Source organism: Pelodiscus sinensis, chromosome 1 (assembly GCF_049634645.1).
Source record: "Pelodiscus sinensis isolate JC-2024 chromosome 1, ASM4963464v1, whole genome shotgun sequence".
Lineage (NCBI taxonomy): Eukaryota > Metazoa > Chordata > Testudines > Trionychidae > Pelodiscus > Pelodiscus sinensis.
The window spans coordinates 297,740,104-297,763,709 of NC_134711.1; the positions used below are offsets into that span (position 1 = coordinate 297,740,104).

Sequence of the window (23,606 nt, forward strand, 5' to 3'; positions counted from 1 at the left end):
AATAAGCATTCTGCTAATTGGAAAATAGAGCTTATTTCAGGTCATAGTCTTCTGGTTCATAATATGATGAATATAAGTTAAATAGGGCTTAGATCCAGCCATACATTGGTGACCAATCTAAAATATCCCCTCTGCATTCCCTTCTTATCCCTGCTGGAGATATTGCTTTGATGATCCTGGTAGCCACTACCTTGCCAAGTATTTTAAATTATGACAGGACAGAATACGGGGGCTATTTGTTGAAGTTCTGTTGCAAAATGTAGGATACACATGGTGCAATGTCTTTCACCTTTCCTGATTTCAACTTTGACTTAAGAATATTTTAGGTAAACACTTTTTCTTTGGCAACAAAAATTTTTGTGTGTGTGTAGTCTCAATGCTCTCTTCTAAATGCAAATTTAAAAGGATTTTCTCTGTGGCCATGAGAACGTTGTGCCATTATGTTTACTTTCATATTCAAAAGATTCAGCTCCTCTTATCCGAGACACTGAATTCAATTACAGAGTAATACAGAAAAAATATGCGACAGGGAAGCCAGATCAGAAGGACCTCAGTGAAAACCTGGCAGCCACTCAGGGACTTGCACACATGATAATAGAATGCAACAAACTTTTTGAGGTGAGTGGAAGACTCAGCATTACTCATAGCTACAGTACGTAACAGAGCAGCCTTTGAAATATTTACAGTTTAGATTTACATTTCCTCCTTTTAACTTAGACGGTGATGGGTCCTAACTTATATAAGATTGTTCTCACTGAAATTTATTTCTCATTTCTTTTTGACTATCTCTAGTTTTTCAGATATGTGGGGATTCTTCTTCAAGTGCTTGTTCATGTCCATTCAACATAGGTGTGTGTGCTCACTACATACACCAGTGACAGAAGATTTTTCTTCAGCAATATTCGTAGGGGACCCGGTCCAGTGCTCCCTGCCGTGTGGTTGCATGCTGTGCCATATAGGGTGCCCCCATCTGGGCCTTTCTGTCTTCAGTTCTCTCCTGCACCTGGTGACTGTGCTTGGAACAGTGCACTCTAGCCTTAGCTGTAGCTTTAATTAACTTTCCCTGTGCATTTGTCAGTAGTTTCCCTCTAGATAAACACATGTAAATAGCTGTAGATTGCCAGTCTCAGAGAGGAAGCCATGTTAGTCTGTAACTTAAAATAAGCGGTACAGTAGCACTTTATAGTGTGGCTATGTCTAGACTGGCATGATTTTCTGCAAATGCTTTTAACAGAAAAGTTTTCTGTTAAAAGCATTTGCGGAAAAGAACGTCTAGATTGGCACAGACGCTTTTCCACAAAAGCACTTTTTGCAGAAAAGCGTCCGTGCCAATCTAGACGCGCTTTTGCGCAAAAAAGCCCCGATCGCCATTTTCACAATTGGGGCTTTTTTGCGCAAAACAAATCTGAGCTGTCTGCACTGGCCCTTTTGTGTAAAAGCTTTTGTGCAAAAGGACTTTTGCCCGAATGGGAGCAGCATACTATTTCCACAAGAAGCACTGATTTCTTACATGAGATCATCAGTGTTCTTGAGGAAATTCAAGCAGCCAGTGTAGACAGCTGGCAAGTTTTTCTGCAAAAGCATTTGCTTTTGTGGAAAAACTTGCCAGTCTAGACACAGTGGCTACGTCTACACTGGCCCCTTTTCCGGAAGGGGCATGTAAATTTCATGAGTCGTAGTAGGGAAATGCGCGGGGGATTTAAATATCCCCCGCGGCATTTAAATAAAAATGTCCGCCGCTTTTTTCCGGCTTTTAGAAAAGCCGGAAAAGAGCGTCTACACTGGCCCCGATCCTCCGGAAAAAGCGCCCTTTTCCGGAGGATCGGGGCCAGTGTAGACACTCTTTTCCGGCTTTTCTAAAAGCCGGAAAAAAGCGGTGGACATTTTTATTTAAATGCCGCGGGGGATATTTAAATCCCCCGCGCATTTCCCTACTACGACTCATGAAATTTACATGCCCCTTCCGGAAAAGGGGCCAGTGTAGACAAGCCCAGCCTGTGTGTGTATGTGTATGTGTATGTGTATGTGTGTATATATATATATATATATATATATATATATATATATATATATATATAAAATAGTATCATGAGCTTTCATGGGCACAGCCCAGCGGAAGAAATGGGTTTCGCCCATGATACTATACTATATATATATATAACATAGGTATATCTCCATATCTCATAGAACCAGAAGGGACTGTGAGAGGTCATTGAGTCCAGTTGCCTGCCCTCATGGCAGAAGCAAATACCATCCCTGATAAATTTGTCCCAGATTCCTAACTAGCCCCCTCCGGGATTGAATTTACAATCCTGGGTTTAGCAGGCCAATGCTCAACCACTGAGCTGTCCCTCCCCCTAGAGTTTTGTTTGTCTCTCAGGAGCTAGTGGGCCACTCTGTTTTTGTAGATTATCAGTTTGTTAGTCCCCTCTAGGGACATAGCCTGGGGACGGGACATGCCCTGCTCCTCTGGCTTTAAAGCCTATACTACATGCCGCAGGCCTATGCCAGTCTGTGTCCCGCCTGTTGGCTATCTCCACTGTCTAGAAGAAGCACACATCTCTGACAAGGGTCAGGGCTACAGATCTTTCTATCCGAGGACAGTAAAAGGTAAGGTGCTATGTTTAAAAGCCCTACTCATGGACTTTGCCTTCGCTCCCAAGCGCCAGCGCTTGGACTTGGTGCCAAGCACCGTGTGTCAGTGTATAGCACTTCCCCAGTGCTCTGAGCTCAGCACCAGTGATCATCCTTGGCCCTAAGAGAACGAAGAAGTCAGGCAAGGACAAATCCCCCAGCCCACAGAAGGCCAAGGCCAAGAAAGGGGATTATGCTTCTGCTGGATAAACTCCTGATGCAGGCTAGCCTGGGTGGTCCTGCCCACTCCCCATTGCCCGTCCCAGATGTTCAAGTCCCTTCCATGCCAGAGGCTTTCTAAGCAACGCAGGACTATGGGCATCCGGTATAATAGGCGGGAGAAGGCACAGCCTTCCCAAACTGCCCCTCTTGCCCTGCCTATACTGTAGGCATACTGGAGGTGGAGTGTTGCTGCCTCCAGTGCCGTCCTTCCCAGACTACTGGGCCGGAGAGGCTGGGACTGCATGCCACCCACCCTCCCCATGCTCCAGGGCTGGGGCATGCACACCCACCTGCCCTCCTCCCTTCCCCCTTCCCCATGGTGGTGGGTCTGCTCCTGGGGCAGGGAGGTGGCTTGGTTCTCACACGGGGGAGGGGCAGGGCCTCAACGGAAGGGGTGGTGCTGGAGTGAGGCTGCAATCTTGCCTCCCCCAGTCCTACCTTCACCAACTGCCTATGTGCAGGACATTATAACCATGCCGATGCTGCCTCCTCCAGCACTGGTCAGGCCCCCAGCAATCGCACTGTCCCACGCAGACAGACAGGAGAGCTCCTTGTACCCTCATTCAGTCGTGAGAGAGGGACTGGGGCCAGATGCTGCACCTCAACTATTGCTGGAGTTGGGCCACAGGCCTGTGGGAGCATGCACCCCCAAGCAACAGCAGCACTGTAGGGAGAGTTGTTCCCCATATGTGCCTTGCCACTCTAGGAATAATTTCCCTTAATCACGGCACCACTTTTGACACTGCTGATATTCACCAACACTAAAGTATACTAGGTGTGGCAGCACAGCCTGTCGGTTCCACTTGATGTCCTGGCACTGACAGTCATCCTCTCACTACTGGTCACCACCAGTCAAGAGCAGGTCCTGAGATCAATGTAGAGCTGTGGGCTGCCGGTCCAGGCATTTCCCTTAGTCACCAAGATTGCCATTGCCACTGGGTTCTCAGTACTATGGAGAGCACAGTGTATGCACCCCTTCCAGGCCTTCAGCCAGCGTTCACTCAGCAAGTGCCACATCACACTCTGTCTCCTCGCCCCTTGCACTCAGCTCCATCTCAGCCGGTGCCGCAGATGGCTTTGCAGGACACGCCATGGCCCCAAGAGCAGTGGCTGGCACATTGGTGCCCATGGACCCCGTGGGGTTTCCCGGTTCAGCCCCAGGTTACCCACTCAGTAATTGGAGTGTCAGAGGCCCCTTTGCCATCCTCCGCTGGCCATGTACAGACGGTGGTGGTTTGGCCAGTTACTCCTCAAATAGAGGAGGGGATGGGCAATCAGCTGGCATTGGGAGAAGAGGGCCAGTTGGGCCAAGCTTCTTCTTCCAGACGAAGCCATAATGGCACCCCCTCCTGGGGTCCGGCATGAAGGCCTGTCAGGACTTTTTAAAGAGGGTGGTGACCAAGTTGGCTCTGCGGGTGGAGGAAGTACAGGAGACCTTGGACTCTCTCTTTAGGGTCCTTGGCCAGGAGGCACCAGCACAAGTGGGCTTGTCGGTATATGGGGAAGGGCCAAGTTTGCCAAGTCTCTATGACAGACTCCCTCATCCATTCCACCTGTTTCCAAGAGGACTGAAAAGAAATCTCTATTAGCACTAAAGGACCTATGACACACAGTTGAACAGTCTGTTTTCATCCAATAGAGAGGTGTGGTACACAGACACATTAGCTATTACATTACAATAGCTTCATGTCTTGTGAATAACAGTAGGTAAAGATAGCAGTGGGTATCTGCTTTTATTGGTTCACTGTGCGGAAGAATACAGTGTACTAGATAATTCTTTTCTTAAAGGGTCTTTCTCAAAATAAACCTCAAACTTTAAGTTTTACCTGCTTTCTTTGGAGCAGGTCCCACATGAGATGGCAACCCAATCTCGGAACTCCTACGTGGAGGCTGAAGTGCATTGTCCAACGCTGGAGGAACTAGGAAAGCAAATGGATGAAGAAGGAGGGAATTACCAAATGTACCTTGAAAGTCTGATGCAGAACCTTCAGAAAGAAGCAAAAGAGAAATTCAAAGGATGGGTCGCCTGTTCTAGCATAGAGAACACAGACCTTGCTTACAAAAAGGTAATTTCAAGAAATGTAGAAAAAGTAAAAACAAAACAATTGTTTTTTTAAATCTATGCATTTCTACCTAAAGTACTATTGAATAAATCACTAAGACTGAATAAATTGAATAAAGTACTAAGACTGAATAAATCCCTTTACTATTTTAAGTCTTCTAGAGGCAAAAATAAAATATTCTTTAGGGGATAAAAGCCTATTAAAACTACCTATATCAATAAGTAGTTAGTAGAAATGTAATATGGCAGTGATCTGTGCAGAGAAGTGGGTACGTAGAAACCATTATAAGGTCTCAAACCAACAGGCAGAGAAAGTGATGAAGGAAACCATGAAAAGAAAGAGAGAAGAAAAGAGAAAAAAAATACATAGTATTACTTTGAGTGAGTCATTTGAGAGGGGGATAGGTAACTTTCCTGGCCTTCTGCAAACAGGTCACTGGAACACAATAGAGAAAGTGCTTAAGCTTAAGGAGATTTGGAATGGGGAAGGGGTGGACAAGCCTATTAATGTAAGTACAATACAGCTTGCTGCCTATTCTACCAGGCTAAACCTGCACAGTTGGTATGATTTTGAGCTATGATTTTAGGATAATTTTGTTATCACTCTATTCAGATAAAGGCTTTGAGGGAAAATTGGTATTAACAAGGAAGGAAAAGGAAAGCAAACCAAAGAAAACCAGCAGAAAGAATATTTAGATAAGGTATACATGTTCAGGTCAGCAGAGTCTGATGGAATTCATTATAGGACACTTCAGAAACAAGCTGAAGCAACCTTGGCATCATTAGGTATTGTCTGTGAGAACTCCTTGGGATTGGACAAGGTCCCAGAAGACTGGAGAAGGGTAAGCATAATACCGGTCTCTAAAAGAGGAACAAAGAGGACCTGGAGAATTATAGACCAGTCAGCCTAACAATTGGTGTGTAGTATCAGAGGAGTAGCCATGTTAGTCTGGATCTGCAAAAGCGATGAGGAGTCCTGTGGCACCTTATAGACTAACCGAAATGTTGGAGCATAAGCTTTCGTGGGCAAAGACCCACTTTGTCAGATGCATGTAGTGGAATTTCAAGGGTCAGGTATAAATATACAGGCATAAGAAAAGAGTTTCAATCAAGAGTAAGGCTGGAGATAACAAGGTCAATTAAGTCAGGGAGGATGAGGTCCACTTCTAGCAGCTGATGTGGAGGTGTGAACACCAAGAGAGGAGAAACTGCTTTTGTATTTGGCTAGCCATTCACTGGATGGCTGTGTCTACACTGGGCCACTTATTCCGGAAAATCAGCCGCTTTTCCGGAATAAGCTGCGAGCTGTCTACACTGGCCCTTGAATTTCCGGAAAAGCAACGACGCTCTACTGTACAAAATCAGCCGCTATTCCGGAAAAACTATTCTGCTTCCTCTCGGGCATAAGTCCTTATTCCGGAACACTGTTCCGGAAAAGGGCCAGTGTAGACAGCCCAGTAGTCTTTTCTGGAAAAAAGCCCCGATCGCGAAAATGGCGATCAGGGCTCTTTTCCGGAAAAGCGGCCTGCCAATGTAGACACTCCTTTTCCGGAAAAACTGAAAACAGAATAGTATTCCATTTTAAGCAGTTCCGGAAATTCATGCCAGTGTAGACACAGCCTCTTTGTTTAATTCTGAGATGATAGTGTCAAATTTGCAGATGAACTGTAGCTCAGCAGTTTCTCTTTGGAGTCTGTCCTTGAAGTTTTTTTGTTGTAGGATGGCTACCTTTAAATCTGTTACTGTGTGTCCAGGGAGATTGAAGTGTTCAATGTGTAAGCATTCTAAGGAAAATAGGTTTATAAGGAATAGCCAGCATGGATTTGTCAAGAACAAATCATGCCAAACCGTCTTAATTTCCTTCTTCGATAGAGTACAGGCCTAGTGGATATGGGGGAAGTGTGACATGGCATGTATTGATTTTAGTGAGGCTTTGACACAGTTCCACATGAGCAAACTAGGGAATTTCTGTATAGCCACACAACTGGTTGAAAGACTGTACTCAAAGAGTAGTTAACAATAGTTTGCTGTTAGACTTCGGAGGGTGGATCTAGCATAGTCCTGAAAAGGTCAGTCCTAAGTCCAGAATTATTCAACATTTCACTAATGAGTTGGCCAATGGAATGGAGAGTAAAACCAGGTAGCCAGCAGCCAATAGAAATGTAGGTAGGAATTTCAAACTGGGACATAGGTACCCCCCAAAACCTTATCTCTCCAGGCTTAGGTATAAAACTTCCCCACAAAATCTTAAAAACCTAAATTTTGGGATAAAAATCCACTGCCACCACCCAAGTCATGATAAAGAATACAGGGGAGAGATCACTTGAGAAATTGCATCCCTAAAGTAAAACCAGGACACAAAAATTAACCAATACCAGGTTAATAAAAAAAAGAGAAAGAACTTTTATTATCACCACAATACTCCTGTTACAAGCATAATGACTAGATGGGAAAGTCACCAATTAATAAATTCATGGGAAATTCCACCAGTGGCCAAAACTTAGTTACAAAGGAGAAAAAAACATTTTTAAATGCACAGACATCAGATTCCCATTCCCAAACCATAAAACAATAAAACCTTACAGATTTATCTAAACCAGTGGTCCCCAACCTTTAGAGGCTGCCGGGCACCAGGGGGCGTGGCCGTTCGCCTGCCGGGCGCCAGGGGGCGGGGACACATGCACACTCGGGGGCGGACGGCCCCCCCCCATAGCCGCGTGCTCAGGGGCGCCCCCCCCCCGCAACCGCCGTGCTCCCGGGGCCGGCCCCCCCCGCAAGCGCCAGGGGCCAGCGCCCCCTCCAAATGCCGCACGCCTGGGGCCGGTGCCCCCTCCTCCCCCAAGCGCCGCATGCCCGGGCCAGAGCTCCTCCTAAGCGCTGGGCGTCCGGGGCCAGCGCCCCCATCCCCCGAAGCGCCGTGCGCCCGGGGCCGGCGCCCCCCTCCCTCCAAGCGCCGCTCGCCCAGGGCCGGCGCCCCCCTTCCCCCAAGCGCCGCAGCCAATTGGCGGCGCTCCCAGGACATCGCTTTCCATGTGCCCCGGGCCGGCCCGCGGGCACCGTGTTGGGGACCACTGATCTAAACTTTACCCTACTTGCAGATAGTGAAGAGTCTTTTCTTGGAGACAGCTATGATGTCTGTCCCTCTCAGTAGCTGGAAAGAAACTGCCCAAGGACAAAGGAGGGAAAAACCAAAAATCCCTTAATCCCCAGTCTGCTGGCTAACTCTCATGATCATGACAGTAGGTGACTTAAGTTGCCAGGGGTACCAAGTACTTTTGGAGGACAGAGTTAGAATTCAAAGATGACTTTGATCCATAGGAGAAGTGGTCTGAAATCAACATAATGAAATGCAGCAAAGACAAGTGCACAATTATAAAATGGGAATAGCTGACGCGATGGTAGTTCTGCTGAAAAGGACCTGGGGTCATACATCACAAATTGAACGGGAATCAACAATGTGATGCAGCTACCAAAAAAAAAAGGCTAATATCAATCTAGGCTACATTAATATAAGTGTTGTATCTGAGGCATGGCAGGTAATTGTCTTGCTCTATTTGGCGCTGGTGAACCTCATCTGGAATACTGTGTCTGATACTTGGGTCCACACTTTGGGAATTGTGGACAAATTGTAGAGAATCCTGAGGAGAGTATCCAAAATGATAAATGGTTGGAAAAAACTGACCTATGAGGAAAAGTTAAAAGAATCCATGTTTACTCATGAAAAGAGAAGGGGAAGTGCTGTTAAGGGCTATTATAAGAAGACTGTGATCAATTGTTCTCCCTCTCCACTGAAGGTAGGACAAGAAGAAATGGGCTTAATATGCAGCAAGAGAGGGTTAGGTTAGATATTAGGAAAATCTTTTGAAGAGGAGTTAAGCTCTGGAATAGGATTCCAAGGAAGGTTGTGGAATCTCCATCACTGGAAGTTTTAAAAACAGGTTGCCAAACACCTGTCAGGGGCAGTCTAGGTTTATTTGGTCTTGCCACAGCACAGGGGCTATCCCTGCAGCCCCGCTTTCCTATGAGCTTGGGTTCTCTGTGGTTTTCTCCCCATTACAGAGCTGAATCAGTTTACAGAACCCAAGGGCTTATGAGCAGACTTTTTGCTATAAAAGCTATTTTACTACTTTTGGAGCCCCAGAAAGAGGAACCTTTATCCACCCAGGCAGAAGAATGAGTGACCATGTCAGTTACCTTTGAAAACTCTGGTTAATGCAATGCCACTGATTAGCCAAAAATACATCACCTCAGGTTGCCTGAGTGTTTCATGTTAAACATGAGCCCCTTTTAGGGCAATCAGAGATTCTGGAGCTGGACAAAGAAATCAGTCTTATCCTAATCTTATTGTATATTGCCTACTCTTTCTTCTGTCCTTCTTTCCAGCTATTTTACAAACATTCTATGACCACTTTGGGGGAAATTCCACAATATAAATTCCACCAGTATAAATAGAATAATGCCAGTGCCATTGGAGGAGCTAATCCAGATTTACATTGCTGCAAGAACAGAATTTTACCTACTGTCTCATTTTTCTGCACACACATGTTTTAATGTTGAACATGCCTGTAAATATAAATGCTGTGAAACTTCATCTTAAGCTTGAGCTTAAAGTCTTCACCGAAAATTCTTGACTCATTCCACACTGAGAACATAGTCATAAATCCAGCATTTCTTTTTTTCTGTATTGTTTACTCCAGGTTGGGGATGGCAACCCACTCAGATTTTGGAAAGCTTCCGTGGAAGTTGAAGCACCCCCGTCGGTTGTACTGAATCGAGTCCTACGAGAACGTCACCTTTGGGATGAGGACTTCTTGCAGTGGAAAGTTGTAGAAACTCTGGATAAGCAAACAGAAATATACCAATATGTACTGAATAGCATGGCACCCCATCCTGGCAGAGACTTTGTCGTTCTAAGGTAAACTTTCAAAAAAGGCAATCTTTTAGCCTTTTCCTTCTCCACCAGAAGTTTCTGTTATTATAAAGATTGGGTGTAATAAAGCTTTCGCCTTAACATTTATACACTAGGTATCCTTCACTCAGCCATCAGCTGTTGAATGTTTCCTTTTGATTAATTGGGTGCATTATAGTCCTGGGCCTCTGCTTTCTCTTAGTGGAATGATATGCCACTGACATGCAGTTTGGACAAATGGTCCAGCGAGTCAGAATTGCATTAGGGGAAAAATGATGGAAGGTAATACAAGAGCCCAATGAAATATAATTATATCAATATATCCCTTTTATTGTTAACTTTTATAGTCTGTCAGAGAATAACAACTTGTAGGCATTATTGTTATAAAGAAAAGAACTACTGAGATTCCTAAGAGAAATTATAAAATATTTTCTGTAAGTTCTTTATGATCAGTGTGAGGGGTGAGGGGTGTGATCACCCCCTCCCAGGTCGAGAGGGGGGTTCGGTGGACCCCTTCGCCTCTTTTGGGTTCGTCTCGTGACCGGGCTCCTAGTTGGAAGCCCGGGCAATCAGGTGCGATCACCCCCCTCCCTGGAAGGAAGGGGGGGGGGGGTCAGCGGACCCAGAAGTCGTTACCCATCTCTGCGGGGTGGGGCCTGAGCCCCTTAGTCTGACCTCCACTTCCTGGAGGTGCATGACTTGGTTCTGCTACACGCCTACGCCGGCGTCGCTCGGAGCTGGACGTTCCTCTGGTGGAGGGAGGGGGACCCGGTCCCGCCCTCTCTCCGGGTCCCAGCTCGGGGCCCTAAGCGTAGGGGCTTGCTCGCGCCCCGACGCGGTAGACGGGGGTCACTCCGCCCGTAACCCGTCTACCCACGGGTGCCAGAAGGCTTCTGCCCCGGGCTGCTTCCTCCCTTCACCCCACGCCCTTGGACGATCCGTCCCTTCGCGTGGCTTACCGTGCCTCAGTTGGAGGAGTCGGGGGCTGGTCTGTACCAAACCCGGGGGCCAGCCGTCTGCCACGTCTTCTCGCCCAGTCAGGCCGCTCCCTGCGTAGTCGTTGCGCACTATCCGGGTCACTGCTGGAGCCTGGGCTAGCAGCCCGTCTGCGATGGGGGCTGACTTGGGATCCCCGAGCGCAGAGCTGCACCACCGGCCATGCTCGGGTGCGTCCCCGGTCCGTCCTGGGACGCACTCTACCCCCCGCTTCCCCGGAGGAGACCTCCTCTCCCTGTGCCGGCGGGCCGTTTTAAACTGTCCCGCCGGCCCTGACGTCAGCCGCCGGCCCCGCCCCCCTGATGATGCTGCCGGCGTGTCGGAGGCGTCCCGAGCAGCGCTCGCGGCCCCTCCCCCTAACGCCTCAGGGTGGGGGCTGCCTGCTTCGTGTCGGTGCAGCCGCGGAGGCAGATTCCAGCTGCCGCCGCCACCGCCACAGCTGCGGCTTCGGCGCTGGTGGGCTCTGCCTGCCACCGCGTGAGCCACCCGGGCGGCCGGACCCCCGGGAGTGCGGGTCAGCGTCGGCCCGTCACAATCAGAAAAAACTAGACCTTACATTACATATTTTCCTTTACCTACTCAAGATGTACTGACTGGGCTAAGTTTTTCCCAGGTATAACTTTATAAATTTCATTTTATTTACACCAGAGATGAATTTGGTCCACTGTGGTATTCCCATTTTGCCCCAGGAAGACGGTGTAGCAGCTGTAGGGAGTTTTTAACTATCTTTATTCTGAGTCATATTATTGTCCTTTCAGTTCATGATGCATCAGAGTATTTTATGTTTCTGAAAAACCTACAATGCAGTCACATCCATCAAATAAAATCTTGAGAACAAGTTTTCATTCTCATCATTAACCTAGCCAGGATGACTCAGAAACACTGTTGTATATCACTGACTGAAATATCTCTCTACGCACGCACCACCCCGCCCCCTCAGCCCCTCCCCTTCCCCCTGTCCCTCATAAAGGGAATCCTGGCTGGTTTATGATGGGCTGAAGCTAGAAGAGACTGAGTAATAAAGTTTTTTACCACGTTTGATTTGTGTTAAGGCTTGAGCAAAGTTAACCAATCATATTGTTTGTCCTAATTAATGCACCTTAATTGGCAGCAACTGAGTTCAGTGAAATTATTCATCTCTAGAGAAGTGCATCATTGATTTTATGAGACTTCTAACTTCCATCTCACCTTCAAAATGTTAGTTTCATACTTTTTCAATTTAGGGCTATCATAGAAGGGTATCAAAATGTTTCTAAAAATTATATCTGAGGTATGTGGAAGAATGCATATGTTTGACATTAATATTTGAATGAATGTCAGCATTACAGAGGAAAAATATTGTTATGCAGTACTTTGCATTTATATAGCACCTTTCATCACATCATCTCAAAAGACTCAAAATTAATGGTCCCTTATAAGTGTTGTAGTGCAATCTCTTGAACCTGGAAGTGCAGAATTTTTTTTTAACAGTCAGAAACAAAGCAATGTGAAACTTTAGAGTCTGCAAGTCTGCTCAATTCTACTTCATGTCCAGACAAACATTGAGGCCAGGTCTATACCAGACCTGGCTGGTCGGCTTAAGGTATGCAACTCCAGCTATGTAAACAACATCGCTAGAGCTGATGTACCCTAAGCTGAACTTAGTGCCTGTTCCACAGTGGAAGGTCAATGAAAGTAAATGCTCCTGTCAACTTTCCTTACTCATTGTCAATCAAGGAATACTGGCACCGACCAGAAGCACTCTCAGCATTCAGTTTAGTGGGTCCTCACTATACCTACTAAATCTAACACCAGAAGATCAATCTTTGGCGTGATAAGCATAGATGTGGCATAACACAAGCAAGTTTGGTCGCACTTATGGGAAATTGTGCTGCCTATGTCTTTTTTACCATGTCAGCTGAAAGTGAGACCAGGGATTTGCATGGCACTGTTGTAGCCTGCATTGGTAAGGTATTTACATGCCAGATATGCTAAATGTTCATATGCTCCTTCATGCTCCAGCTTGTAGGCATTACAAATTTTACATTGTTTTGGTTTTGAGTGCAATTATGTAACAAAAAAAAAACAATTCTACTTACATATGTTGCACTTTCATAATGAAGAGATTGCATTGCAGTACTTGTATGAGGTGAAGTGAAAAATATTTTTGTTTATCTTCAGGCCCACCGACCAGGGGTGGGGGAAGGAGCAATTGCCCGAGGGCCCAGTGAGTCCTGGGCCCTTTAGAATCGCTGCTGGCGTACTGGACAGCACGCTTCAGAGACCCATGCCACATGCTCTGGTTGGCTCTGAGGGCCGATGGGGCTGGGGTGGGGGGGCCTCTTTTACTTATTTACAATGAAAATATTTGTAATAAAAAATAGTAAGTGAGCAATGTACTCTTTGTATTCTGTGTTGTGAATGAAATTAATATTAAGTAACATGTCATGCAGAAAAAAATCCAAAAATATGTATAATACATTTAAATGAGTATTCAATTATTAAGCAGGATTAAAACTGCAATGAATCATGACTATATTTTTTAATCTCATGATTCATTGCAATTATTTTTTAATCATTTGACAGCTCCATGTATAATCATTAGTCTGTGAATCAACCAAACTTTCTGAATCTAGCTCTCGTTTTCTACACTACTTGGTGCTTTCATTCTTTCTCTGCACGTGATTCTTTCTTTCTTAAATGTCTCATGACAGGACATGGAGAACAGATTTGCCAAAAGGAGTGTGCACACTAGTGGCAGTCTCTGTGGAACATGAAGAAGCTCCTTTGATGGGGGGTGTACGAGCAGTGGTGATGGATTCTCAGTATTTAATAGAGCCTTGTGGCTCAGGAAAATCCAGGCTGACACATGTCTGTAGAATTGATCTGAAGTAAGTACCACACCTGCAGAAAGCAAGATCAGAGCCATCCCCTCAGTAAACCAAAAATCTCTGCTTAGTTCAGCAGGTTCAGCCAAGAAAGGGCAGTGGTGCATTCCTAGTAGTAATACAAGAGCTGTACTATTTCCTGGTTGCAGCCAGCGTCATAATAGAGGACACTTTCAGCCCTTTTTCTGGTAGCTTACAGGGACTTAATGCATTTCCTGAAAAAATGCTACTTTGAAAAGATTGATGGCTCAGGATAAGAAATAAAAAGTGCTGTTCTCTTCCAAAAAGTGACTGAAAACGGCATTTTCTTCCTGAACAGCTCTGCTCCTGGTGCATATTCAGGGTCATAGCTGCTCATATTAGTGACACAAATATGGCTTTACTTCTATTTACTCCTGTTGGACCTGCAGTGCCAACACAGCTCAGAGAGTGAGAGCCAGAGTCTGTTTCTTTGTGGGATTCATTTGCAGCATTGTTTACTAAGCTCTACTCAGTTACGTTGATGCAAAACTGCAGAAGGCCATGTAGCTTTGCACTGAGGACTGTGTTTGAAGATCATAGGGCTGCCCCAGAGCAAGTGGAGCCTCATTTGGCCTGGAGAATTGTCATTGGTTATATGATATATAAAAATGAAAGAACTCAATTGAATTTGCAGGGACAGCAATTACAAGAAAGAAAATGCTAAGCCAAACACAATAGAAATAATTGAAAGGCAAACAGCGACTCCCAGTCTGCATTTCTGCAGAATCACATTATATAAAAGAATTGCCCTTTTACCATACAAGAAAAATCTATGGTAGCTGCATCATAGTTCATTGTAGCATTTATTTCATGCAGGTATGCTAATAATGGAGCACAAATTGTATCCTGCATAGGCTCTTATTTTGGGCATTTATTACCATCGCATCTGAGCACATTCCAATGGTGCATTCAGCAACATGACTAACATCCGTCATGTGTTTGTTCCCTCGTGAATTGAGTGCAGTGGCGTGTGTATGGTTGTGGGTTATTTTTAATAGATAGCAGTTAGGGATGTAATAGTGAAGCCATTTAAATGGGTAACCAATAAGCATGAGCTTATTGGTTACCCAAACAGCTACACGCGGCTCCCAGCCTGTCTCCTGGGGGGCTGCCTGCCACCCTGTGCTGCTGCCTCTGCATCCCTAGGAGTGAGGGGGGGGGGGGCAGGCGGGAGCCGATGCGCACCAAGAGCCAGCTTTTAAGCCAGCTCCTGGTGCACACTGGCTCCTGGGGAGTCAACTGCCATCCTGTGCTTCTGCCTCTGTATCTGCATGCGGGGAGCTGGCTGCCACCTTGCATGTAACTGCTGAAACTTTCAGTGGTTACACAGTTAGTCAATCACATGCATTTTAACATTCCTAATAGCACTATAGTTTTAGCTAAGGCATAGTCAAAGAAATGTTGCAATTGGAGTGGAAGCTGGTGAGGTTTGTGATGGACCATAGGTCCTGGAGTTCCTTCCATTTCTTGGACTAGGCCCTAAGACTGTTCTGTCTGCCATGCAGCCAAGCTCTGACTGTGAAGAGTTCAATTGTGGCAGAGGAGCAAAGTTGCTAATAGCACTCTCCATCGTGGCGTTTTAGCAGATCTAGCAACCCTGAGCACCTTGAGGATAGGGCCTGAGACCTTCACTGGATACGCTATAGGGAAAAGCCAGTGTAAAGATCAGAGAACGGGTTTTACTTGTTCACAACAGCCAGCATGACCAGGCTCATCTCACCACCCAACTGCTGCTACTATCCAATTGATATTACTGTATTTACTATTCACAAATGTAAATTTGAGAATAGGACTGGAGAGTCTTCAAAGTACACGGGGGGTGGTGATGATACAGCATCTCAGGCGCTGCACCAGCACCGTGGGAGTTCAGTGAGGATGAAGTATCAAGAACTTGAGCACATGGCAATCCCACGCCAGTGAAGCAGAATTTTTCAGTAATTTTGTTTTCTTTCGTTTCCTCAGAGGCCATTCCCCAGAGTGGTACAACAAGGTCTTTGGGCATTTGTGTGCCGCGGAAGTTGCCAGGGTCAGAAACTCATTTCAACCTCTTATTGCTGAGGGGCCAGAAACCAAAATCTGAGGAAACGTTCCAGCAATGTGTGAACCTAGAGCAGAGGATGGGAGACAGCAGAAAGACCCAACGCAACGGTCTGAATAAGGATAGAAGTATGACCTCATGTCTGTACCGTGGCCAAACAGGGATTTCACAGAAAGGCCTGCTCATTCCAGAGACTTTGCCCACCTGTTGCCCCAGCTCTTCTGTGTTCTTTTCAATTACTGAAGTAAACCTTTTTTTAAAAAAAGCTTTCAGCAGTTACTTTACAATGAGACTATTACCATTGTTTGTGTGTTGCATAATTCACATTATTTAAAAGCTTCCAAGAAGCATATTTTAACTGTAAATTAACAATGTACAATTTGTATATACTTATGTATGTATATTATATATCTATATGTATATGTAAAGTAATTATTTTGTATATAATTTAGTGCTTTCTAGAAGAAATCATCAATTTTGACCTTATATGGACCTGTTCTTGTTGCTTGTTTTTCAGTGTTTCACAGCTATATAAACTGTGTTTGCTGTTACCAGAGAGCTACATGACATAATCTGTGTGATATCTAACAAAAATGGATGCTTGACTGTTCTCATTCATGTTGTGTGTGGGGGGGGAGGGGGTGTAAACTACAAGAAGGTACATAGATAGATATAGGGACTATAGAAAGGATAATTCTATGTTTAAGAATAATGAACAGCAGTTCAGTATCATCCCAAAAATGCTAACATGGATATTGTACTTGGTGAGCACATTTCGAAGACCATTTACAATAAACGGTTGGAAGTTTGTGACTGCTCCATGATAGCGCTCAAACTTCCCTGTAACCTTAAACAACTGAGTAAATAGTTGCAGTTAGGGGCCCTCACCATTTGCAGTAGTAAAGCTGCTTCCTATATTAAGTCTAGGACAGTTCAAAGGAATGTTGCCGATACCAAGGTAACCTTAACTTACCAATTTGACTCCAGGTGAACACTTATTAAGGACTACCGCTCTGAAGTCTTTCATTTAGATTTCTGGCTAAGTATGTACTTTGGGAGCTGTTCTTTCTTTCTTCTGTCAAGCTATTTAATTGTTAACCAAAATCCAAAGCAGTGTTTCCACCCCAGATGGGCAGCTAAAAATTATACCTTTTTATATATTTTCACTATAAAAAGTAACTAATTTCTGGGAAAATAGCTTTTTTGGTAAGAGCAAACATTTTCACTTTATGCACTGATGTGTTGAGAAGAGGAACAGGATTACATCTACTGGCCCCTTTCATTTGCAGGGACTTAATGTTTTGTTAAGTGGAAGAATGCTTTAAAAATGGTTGTTAGCTATGAGACAAGGGTTATGTTCTGTTTTTAAACTAACATAAAACCAAAAATGTAACTATAGACATGAATCACTTAAAAAAACTCCCACAGGTCAGTCAATACAGTGCTCCTTCAGTAGTCAGGTATTTGTTCACCCCGACTTTATTTATTGCTGCATTAATTAGTTTGGTCATTTGGAACCAGTATTTTAGTTCACATCTTTAAATGCCTTCTACCTTCATTTATGGTGAGTTTAATTCTATGAGATTTATCATCCTACTTCTAGGTGCTGAGATTTATATCATTCAGTAGTGCTGGAGTAATGGCTTCACACAGTGACACTGCCAATACTTTGAATCTGCTTAGATTACCTTTGCTGTGTTGTGTTTGTCGTCAGCAATGTACAATTACATTAATAAGAAGTATTAGAGAGATAAGAGTACCGAGATACCTTCATATGCCTCCAAATATCCTGCCACACTGCCTTGTTATTTTCCAGGTTCAAGAACAAAAGATTTTCCATTGTGGATTAGATCACTGGTGAATCAAGATCAGTTTCCTGCTGTCAGCCATCATAATTATTGTAAGCTTCAAGGCATGCTGCCTCATAAGGCACGCAGCCACCTGAGCAGTATTTTACAGGGAGAAGGAAATTTTTGCTGCCACACTCTACCCCCATGCAGCCTATTCGCTGAAGCATGAGGCCTCAATGCCCTTATCATATGTGAGCTCACATAAGAGTCTACAACACTTCCTGTGTATTAATCATCACAGAATAATCAAGGCACTGGAAACAAATAATTTCTGAAAGAAAAATGTAGCAGATGAGGCCAGGTTGTCTTATTCTTAGATAATCAGCTGGAGGAATTGCCTACTGTAATTACAAAAATGGCAAAGGGACCCTGCATGGTTGGGAGGAAGGGGAGCAGAGGCTTTGTGGATGCACTTATAGCATCTGTATGCAATGTATTGATCAAAGGCACATGTCTACCAGTCAGGCACTACAGTATTTTATATTACATTTTATGCTGCCATTTGGAATACACTATAACAAGTCCATTTTGAAATGTTATACTATTATTAATACCTCATATTTTTACCTCATTTTTGGTATCAGTCATCAACTGTAGATAAGTAATTGCAGAGGTGAATAAATTTGCATACATTACAGCTTCAGAGTGCCTTTACATTTATGTGTTTCCTTTTTTCTATGTTGAAACAGGTAACAAACCTGGCATATGGAACAGCTCCCTCCCCTCCAGTGCCACCTGATAGGGATGAAATATACTTTAAAGTATGACTCTACCAACTAGTTTAGGTTTCAGTACTTTGTTACTACTTGTCACTTGACAGTGGCCACATGCATATAAGGTACTTCCCCCAAAAAACCCGTCGTTTAGAGGGCCCATCTTAGAATACCGTAGTCCTGATTTTCAGCGGTATAGATTGTCCATGGTTCCTGTGATAGCTGTGGGGGAATAATCAACCCCCCAGTGTGTGTTAAAGAGGCCACTCTTTAAAAGCTGAGGCTTAAATCATGCATCTTCTCTCGTGTGCGCTAGTTTTACATTGACAGACTCTACTGGTGTCAATGGCATCCCTTCTGTGCACCAGTGTTGGTCAGAGGAGAATCAGGCTCAGCCCTCAGGGCCATGGCCAAGAGTTTATAACAAGGCCTAAATAAAGCTGAAAAAACAACAAATGGTCTGGTAGCACTTTAAAGACTAACAAAACATGTAATGGTATCATGAGTTTTCGTGGGCACAACCCACTTCTTCAGATGAATAAAGTTGTCAGCCCACAAAGACTGTGTCACATTCTCTAACTCGTTATGTTTCAAGCGAGGTAAGATTTTTAATAGTATTCATACGATGAGGGCTACAGTGATTGAGGTTTGTTAGTGGATCCCCCAGAGGACTTCAAACCAGTGAGTCTCACATTATTTCTTGGTTTCTTTGCCTTTGCGTAAAAGTAGGTGATCCTGTCTTCCTCTGCCCTACCCATAGGAAGGATGGTCCATTGGTTAGCATATTAATCTACAATATAGGAAATCTAGGTTCAAATTCCCATAGACTTCCTTTGTGACTCAGGGTAACTCACCTAATCTGTCTGTTACTCATTAGGAATTATAATAACGCTGTTCTACCTCATAAGGATGGTGGAGGACCCCAGCACTTAAAGCACAATGTTGAAGTCCCCCTCACCTGCCGTGGAGAAAGGCCTTGGGTCTCCTACCTCTCAGATCAGTCCCTAACCATTGGACTTCAGTGTCATTCTTACTTGCTCTGTGGGACAATTAAGTATTTAATTACTTAACGTTCCACAGCTCCAACAGGTGAGATTCACGCAGGGTGTGGGAGCCCCAACCACTAGGCTACAGATTACAAGGGAAACCGATCACCACTTCCTCCTTCTCATTTATGAGAAAATGCACAGGCCCATAACTCCAGCAGAGGGCTGACAAATGCGAAGCCCTTCGCTCCAGTCTAACACAGGGCTGTGACTGTCACTTGGGCTGTGTCCAGACTCAGGGGTTTTTTCGGGAAAAGTAGCCTTTTTCCGAAAAAACTTCACCTGCGTCTAGACTGCAGCCGCGTTCTTTCGAAATTAAATCAAAAGAACGCGGCTTTTCTTTCGACGGCGGTAAACCTCATTTCACGAGGAAGAACGCCTTCTTTCGAAAGTGCTTCTTTCGAAAGAAGGCGTTCTTGAATGTAAATAGGGCTTCTTTGAAAGAGAGCATCCAGACTCACTGGGTGCTTTCTTTTGAAAAAGCGGCTTGCTCTTTCGAAAGTTCCGCGTGCAGTCTAGACGCTCTCTTTCGAAAGAGGCTTGCAGTCTAGACATAGCCTAAGTGACAAGGTGCACAGCACTGGTGGAGCGTAAATCCCTTTTGTCTCCCCCCTGCCCTTCCACATTTCCTCTTGGCTACTTTAGGCAGCTCTCTGTGCAGAGTGCAGGCTTTTGTGAATCCCATTCTTAGGCACGTAACTCTGCCCCTGCAATGTAGCAGGGGCCTAAACTTGGGAGAGTGTGTGTGGGGGAGGGGTCTGAATTCCACCATTTTGCAGGGCACCTAACTGTTTTGTGATGCAGTGGACACTAACCCCCCCCCCTCCCCCGCCCGCCCCCTTTGTGGAGCCAGTTCTCAGAATTTTAAGTTGCATCTGTTCTTTAAAATGTAACACTCAAGCTTGCAAGTAACTAGAGCGTTTCTCATTACCATGCGTTCCCGCCACCCAGCTGGACTGGGGCAAATGGGTGGAGCTAAGGCAAGGTCCCGGGGGGGGGGGGGGGGGGACGACAAAGTCCCTGCCCTCAGGGCTCCAGGCCTGCAACATCTTACCTCTTCTACTTAAACTGCTGGATTCCCTTTTTTTCAACTCTCCCCCCAGCCACCACTTGCTCCTACTACCCAGGTTGCTGGCAGCTCCTCAAAGGGACTTAGGTAGTTCAATAGGTTTATGGTGCTGTCCTTTGGGTGAGCCCTGGAGGGGGCAGAGGCAAAAGGAGATGCATCTTGGAGCAGCCATGCAGGGTACCAATCTATCACACACCCCTAAAATCACCTTCCTCAACGCCACACTACGTGACGTCTCATGTATTATCGGCACAGCAGCAGTCCCTAGCTACCGGTCATTTTTTTAAACAAAACAAGAGGGGCTGCAGCAGCGCAACAGAGACAAAGAGAAATCCCTGCCGCTGCAGATTCTGCTGTGCCTCTGGCACCCAGTCACGGCCTCTCAAAGACAAAGGCTTTGCTGAACTGCCGCTCCCACACAATAGACCCAAGTGATGCTTTGCAATGGCTTTCCTGACCCCTTGGTCAATTAGCTACAGGGCCATCTGTCCCTCCTCAGGCAATACCCACTCTTTGCTGGAGCCTTGTAAGAATCTTTCCTTGGCCTTGGAAGGCAGCCTGCCAATTTAATGTTATTTATGTTAAAAGGGGGAGCTACAGACCAGTAACCCGATCAGCAGCATCTGCTCCATCCACTGGGCATGCCGCATGAGTGCTGGCTTGGTGCTTACTTACTGCTTTACATCAAACAAGCCTACACCAAACACACTAATGCAAAATTGGGCCTTTTTCTTATACACCCGTGTAGTACAGGTGCAGTACATGGCTTGGACTGTCACAGGCAACGTTCCAAATTTTGTGCCCACTTTGCCTTTTTGAAAGAACATGCCCAGGAGGGGAGTTTGCCCAGTGAGTGCTGTGGGAGTAGCATTAGGCCAGGGGTGAGCACTTTGGAAAACCCCACCAGGACCTGTGACTTGGCAAATAAAGAGACACCAGGCCGACAGGTACTGCACGCACAGCCAGAGGTAAGAGTGTTTCTAAAAACTTTGCACTGCTTCTTGGGCAGCCCAAACTGTCTTTGTGGGGAGGGGGAAGGGAGAATGTACACAACTTCCCCACTCCTGGTGCACACAGCAAGCCCAGGCTACACTAACCAGGAAGGGGGTATCAGAAGTAAGCAGACAGGCAGGGAAGCAGCAGTCTGCGTTAAATAGGAACAGAATAGGAGGGAAGGGGAGTACAAAGCTGACGTCAGTCTATAGGTAGAGTGCAGGAAGGGTTAAAAAAGTCACATCCTCTCCCTAGCCCCCATTCACAGAGTTACCATATTTCAGGTTCTCAAAAAGAGGGGGGAGAAGAACAGGGGGAGGCCAGGGAGCAGGAAGAGGTACAGGTGGGGAGCTGGAGCAAGTACCTGTGGCAGGGGGTACTCATGTCACTCCCTGGTACAGAGGCAGGGCACTGGTGTAAGTCTGCAACACAGCACCAGCCATCACTCAGTGCCTCCCTGTGGGACCCCTTCCCCAGGGCTGAGAGCCAGGACCTGGCTGGGCAGGATTCTGCAGCTGTGGCTTGCAGGGGAATGGATCAATCGCCTGTGGCTGGGGGGGCGGGTGTCTGGCTGTCGACTGGAATGCCTGATGAAAAGAGACCCTGGCAGCCCCAGGCAGCAGTGCAGCACAGCTGACCAGGCCATTAAGAGTTGGGGTGGGCACAGCCACAGCAGGGCTGGCAGGCTCCATTCCTGGCTCCACAAAAGGCCGGGGAAAAGCAAACACGTCTCTTGGTTTCGAAGGCAGAGGGGTGGCCAGCATGGCCCCAGTGTCAGCTCCACAGCTCCCACGGGCTGGGAACGGATGCCTGTGAGAGCTGCAGGGATAGTGCCTGCAGGCAGGGGCAGTGCACAGATTCCCCTGGCCCATCCACCTGGTAGCCAAGGGGACATGTTGTCCCTCCTCAGGAGCCACCTGAGGTCAACATGGCTCAGTGCTCAGATCCCAAACTCCTCCCACACCCAACCCTCTACCCCCGCTTGGAACCCCCTTCCGCATGCAACTCCCTCCCAGAGCCAGCATCCCAGGCCCCTCCCACACGCTAGTCTGCTTGCCCCAGACCTGAGCTCCTTCCCACACTCCAAACCCCTCCACTCCAATCTGGAACCTTCTCCCACACCTCACCCTCATCACTAGACCCCCCTCCCGCCCTGGAGTTCACCTCCCCAGCTGGAGCCCTCACTCCTCCCTCTTGCGTTCCACCCCCTTGCCCTGGCTCAGAGCCCTCTCCTACACTCTGAACCTTTCATTTCTCACCTCATCCCAGAACTCAGCCCCCCAAGCACCAGAACCCTCACCTCCCACACGCCAACCTCCTGCTCCAGCCTGGAGTGCCCTCCTGCATGCCAAACCTCTTGGCCCTAACCTCCTCCCCAGCCTGGAGCACCCACCTGCACCCCAAAACCTTCATCCTAAGCGCCACCCCAGAGCCTGCACCCAGGGCCGGCTTTAGGCCGATTCCCCCAAATCGGGCCCCGCTCCCAAAAGGGCTCCGCTCCTGGGCACGTGGCACATGCGCGGACCCGCCCCCGTGAATTGGGCCCCGCACTTCCTAAAGCCGGCCCTGCCTGCACCCCCAGCTAAAGCTCACCCCAACTCCTGCCCCAGAGTCTCCTCCTACACCCTGAACCCCTCATTTCTGGCCCCAGCCCAGAGCCCACACCCCCTTATAGCCAATAACCCCTCCTTTAATGCTCAGACTCACCCCCACTTAGAAGAGTCCTATGCTCCTCCTTGCAGGGTTGGAGGGTTCCTGGCAGTGGCTTTTCTTCCCCAGTTAAGTGCCCAGATCTTCACCTTACTTTTCACATTTGTGGAAAGCATCAAGACACCTGGGCAGCCTCTTCCCCCACACTTCAAGCTGGGTGAGAAGGTCCTGCTAAGATAAGAGCTGGTGCTTCAGCCTCAGCAAAAACAGCTACTCCTCAGGCAGCTGCACCACCAAGAGGAATTCACAGCTCATGAGCAGGGGTCTGTGGAGAGAGCATGAGCTGCCCCTCGTGCTGAGAGGCCAGGATGTCACACAGCACCTGGACCAGTTCTGATGAGTTGCCCTGCTCCAGCCTTCACCTATGCTTCATTATTGCACTAGCGAGAGACAAACGTACCCATCGTTCATCCACCTCAACAAAAATAAGAATCCAGACCCGAAGGGACTATTTGTGCAAACGGGAGGAGGCTGAA

General features: G+C 46.5%; 1 protein-coding gene across 7 annotated transcripts in view; it reads left to right on the forward strand.

Moving 5' to 3' along the window:
• The window catches only part of STARD13 (StAR related lipid transfer domain containing 13), a 430,610-nt gene extending 412,357 nt beyond the window's left edge, over nt 1–18,253 (forward strand). For all 7 annotated transcript variants that reach the window (XM_075919190.1, XM_025190209.2, XM_075919191.1 and 4 more), the window contains 5 exons: nt 504–618; nt 4,701–4,922; nt 9,616–9,833; nt 13,517–13,693; nt 15,674–18,253. In XM_075919190.1, coding sequence (XP_075775305.1) covers nt 504–618; nt 4,701–4,922; nt 9,616–9,833; nt 13,517–13,693; nt 15,674–15,791 — 850 coding nt within the window. In that variant the 3' untranslated portion in view covers nt 15,792–18,253. The remainder of the gene's footprint in view (nt 1–503; nt 619–4,700; nt 4,923–9,615; nt 9,834–13,516; nt 13,694–15,673) is intronic.
• Nucleotides 18,254–23,606: the final 5,353 nt, after the last annotated feature.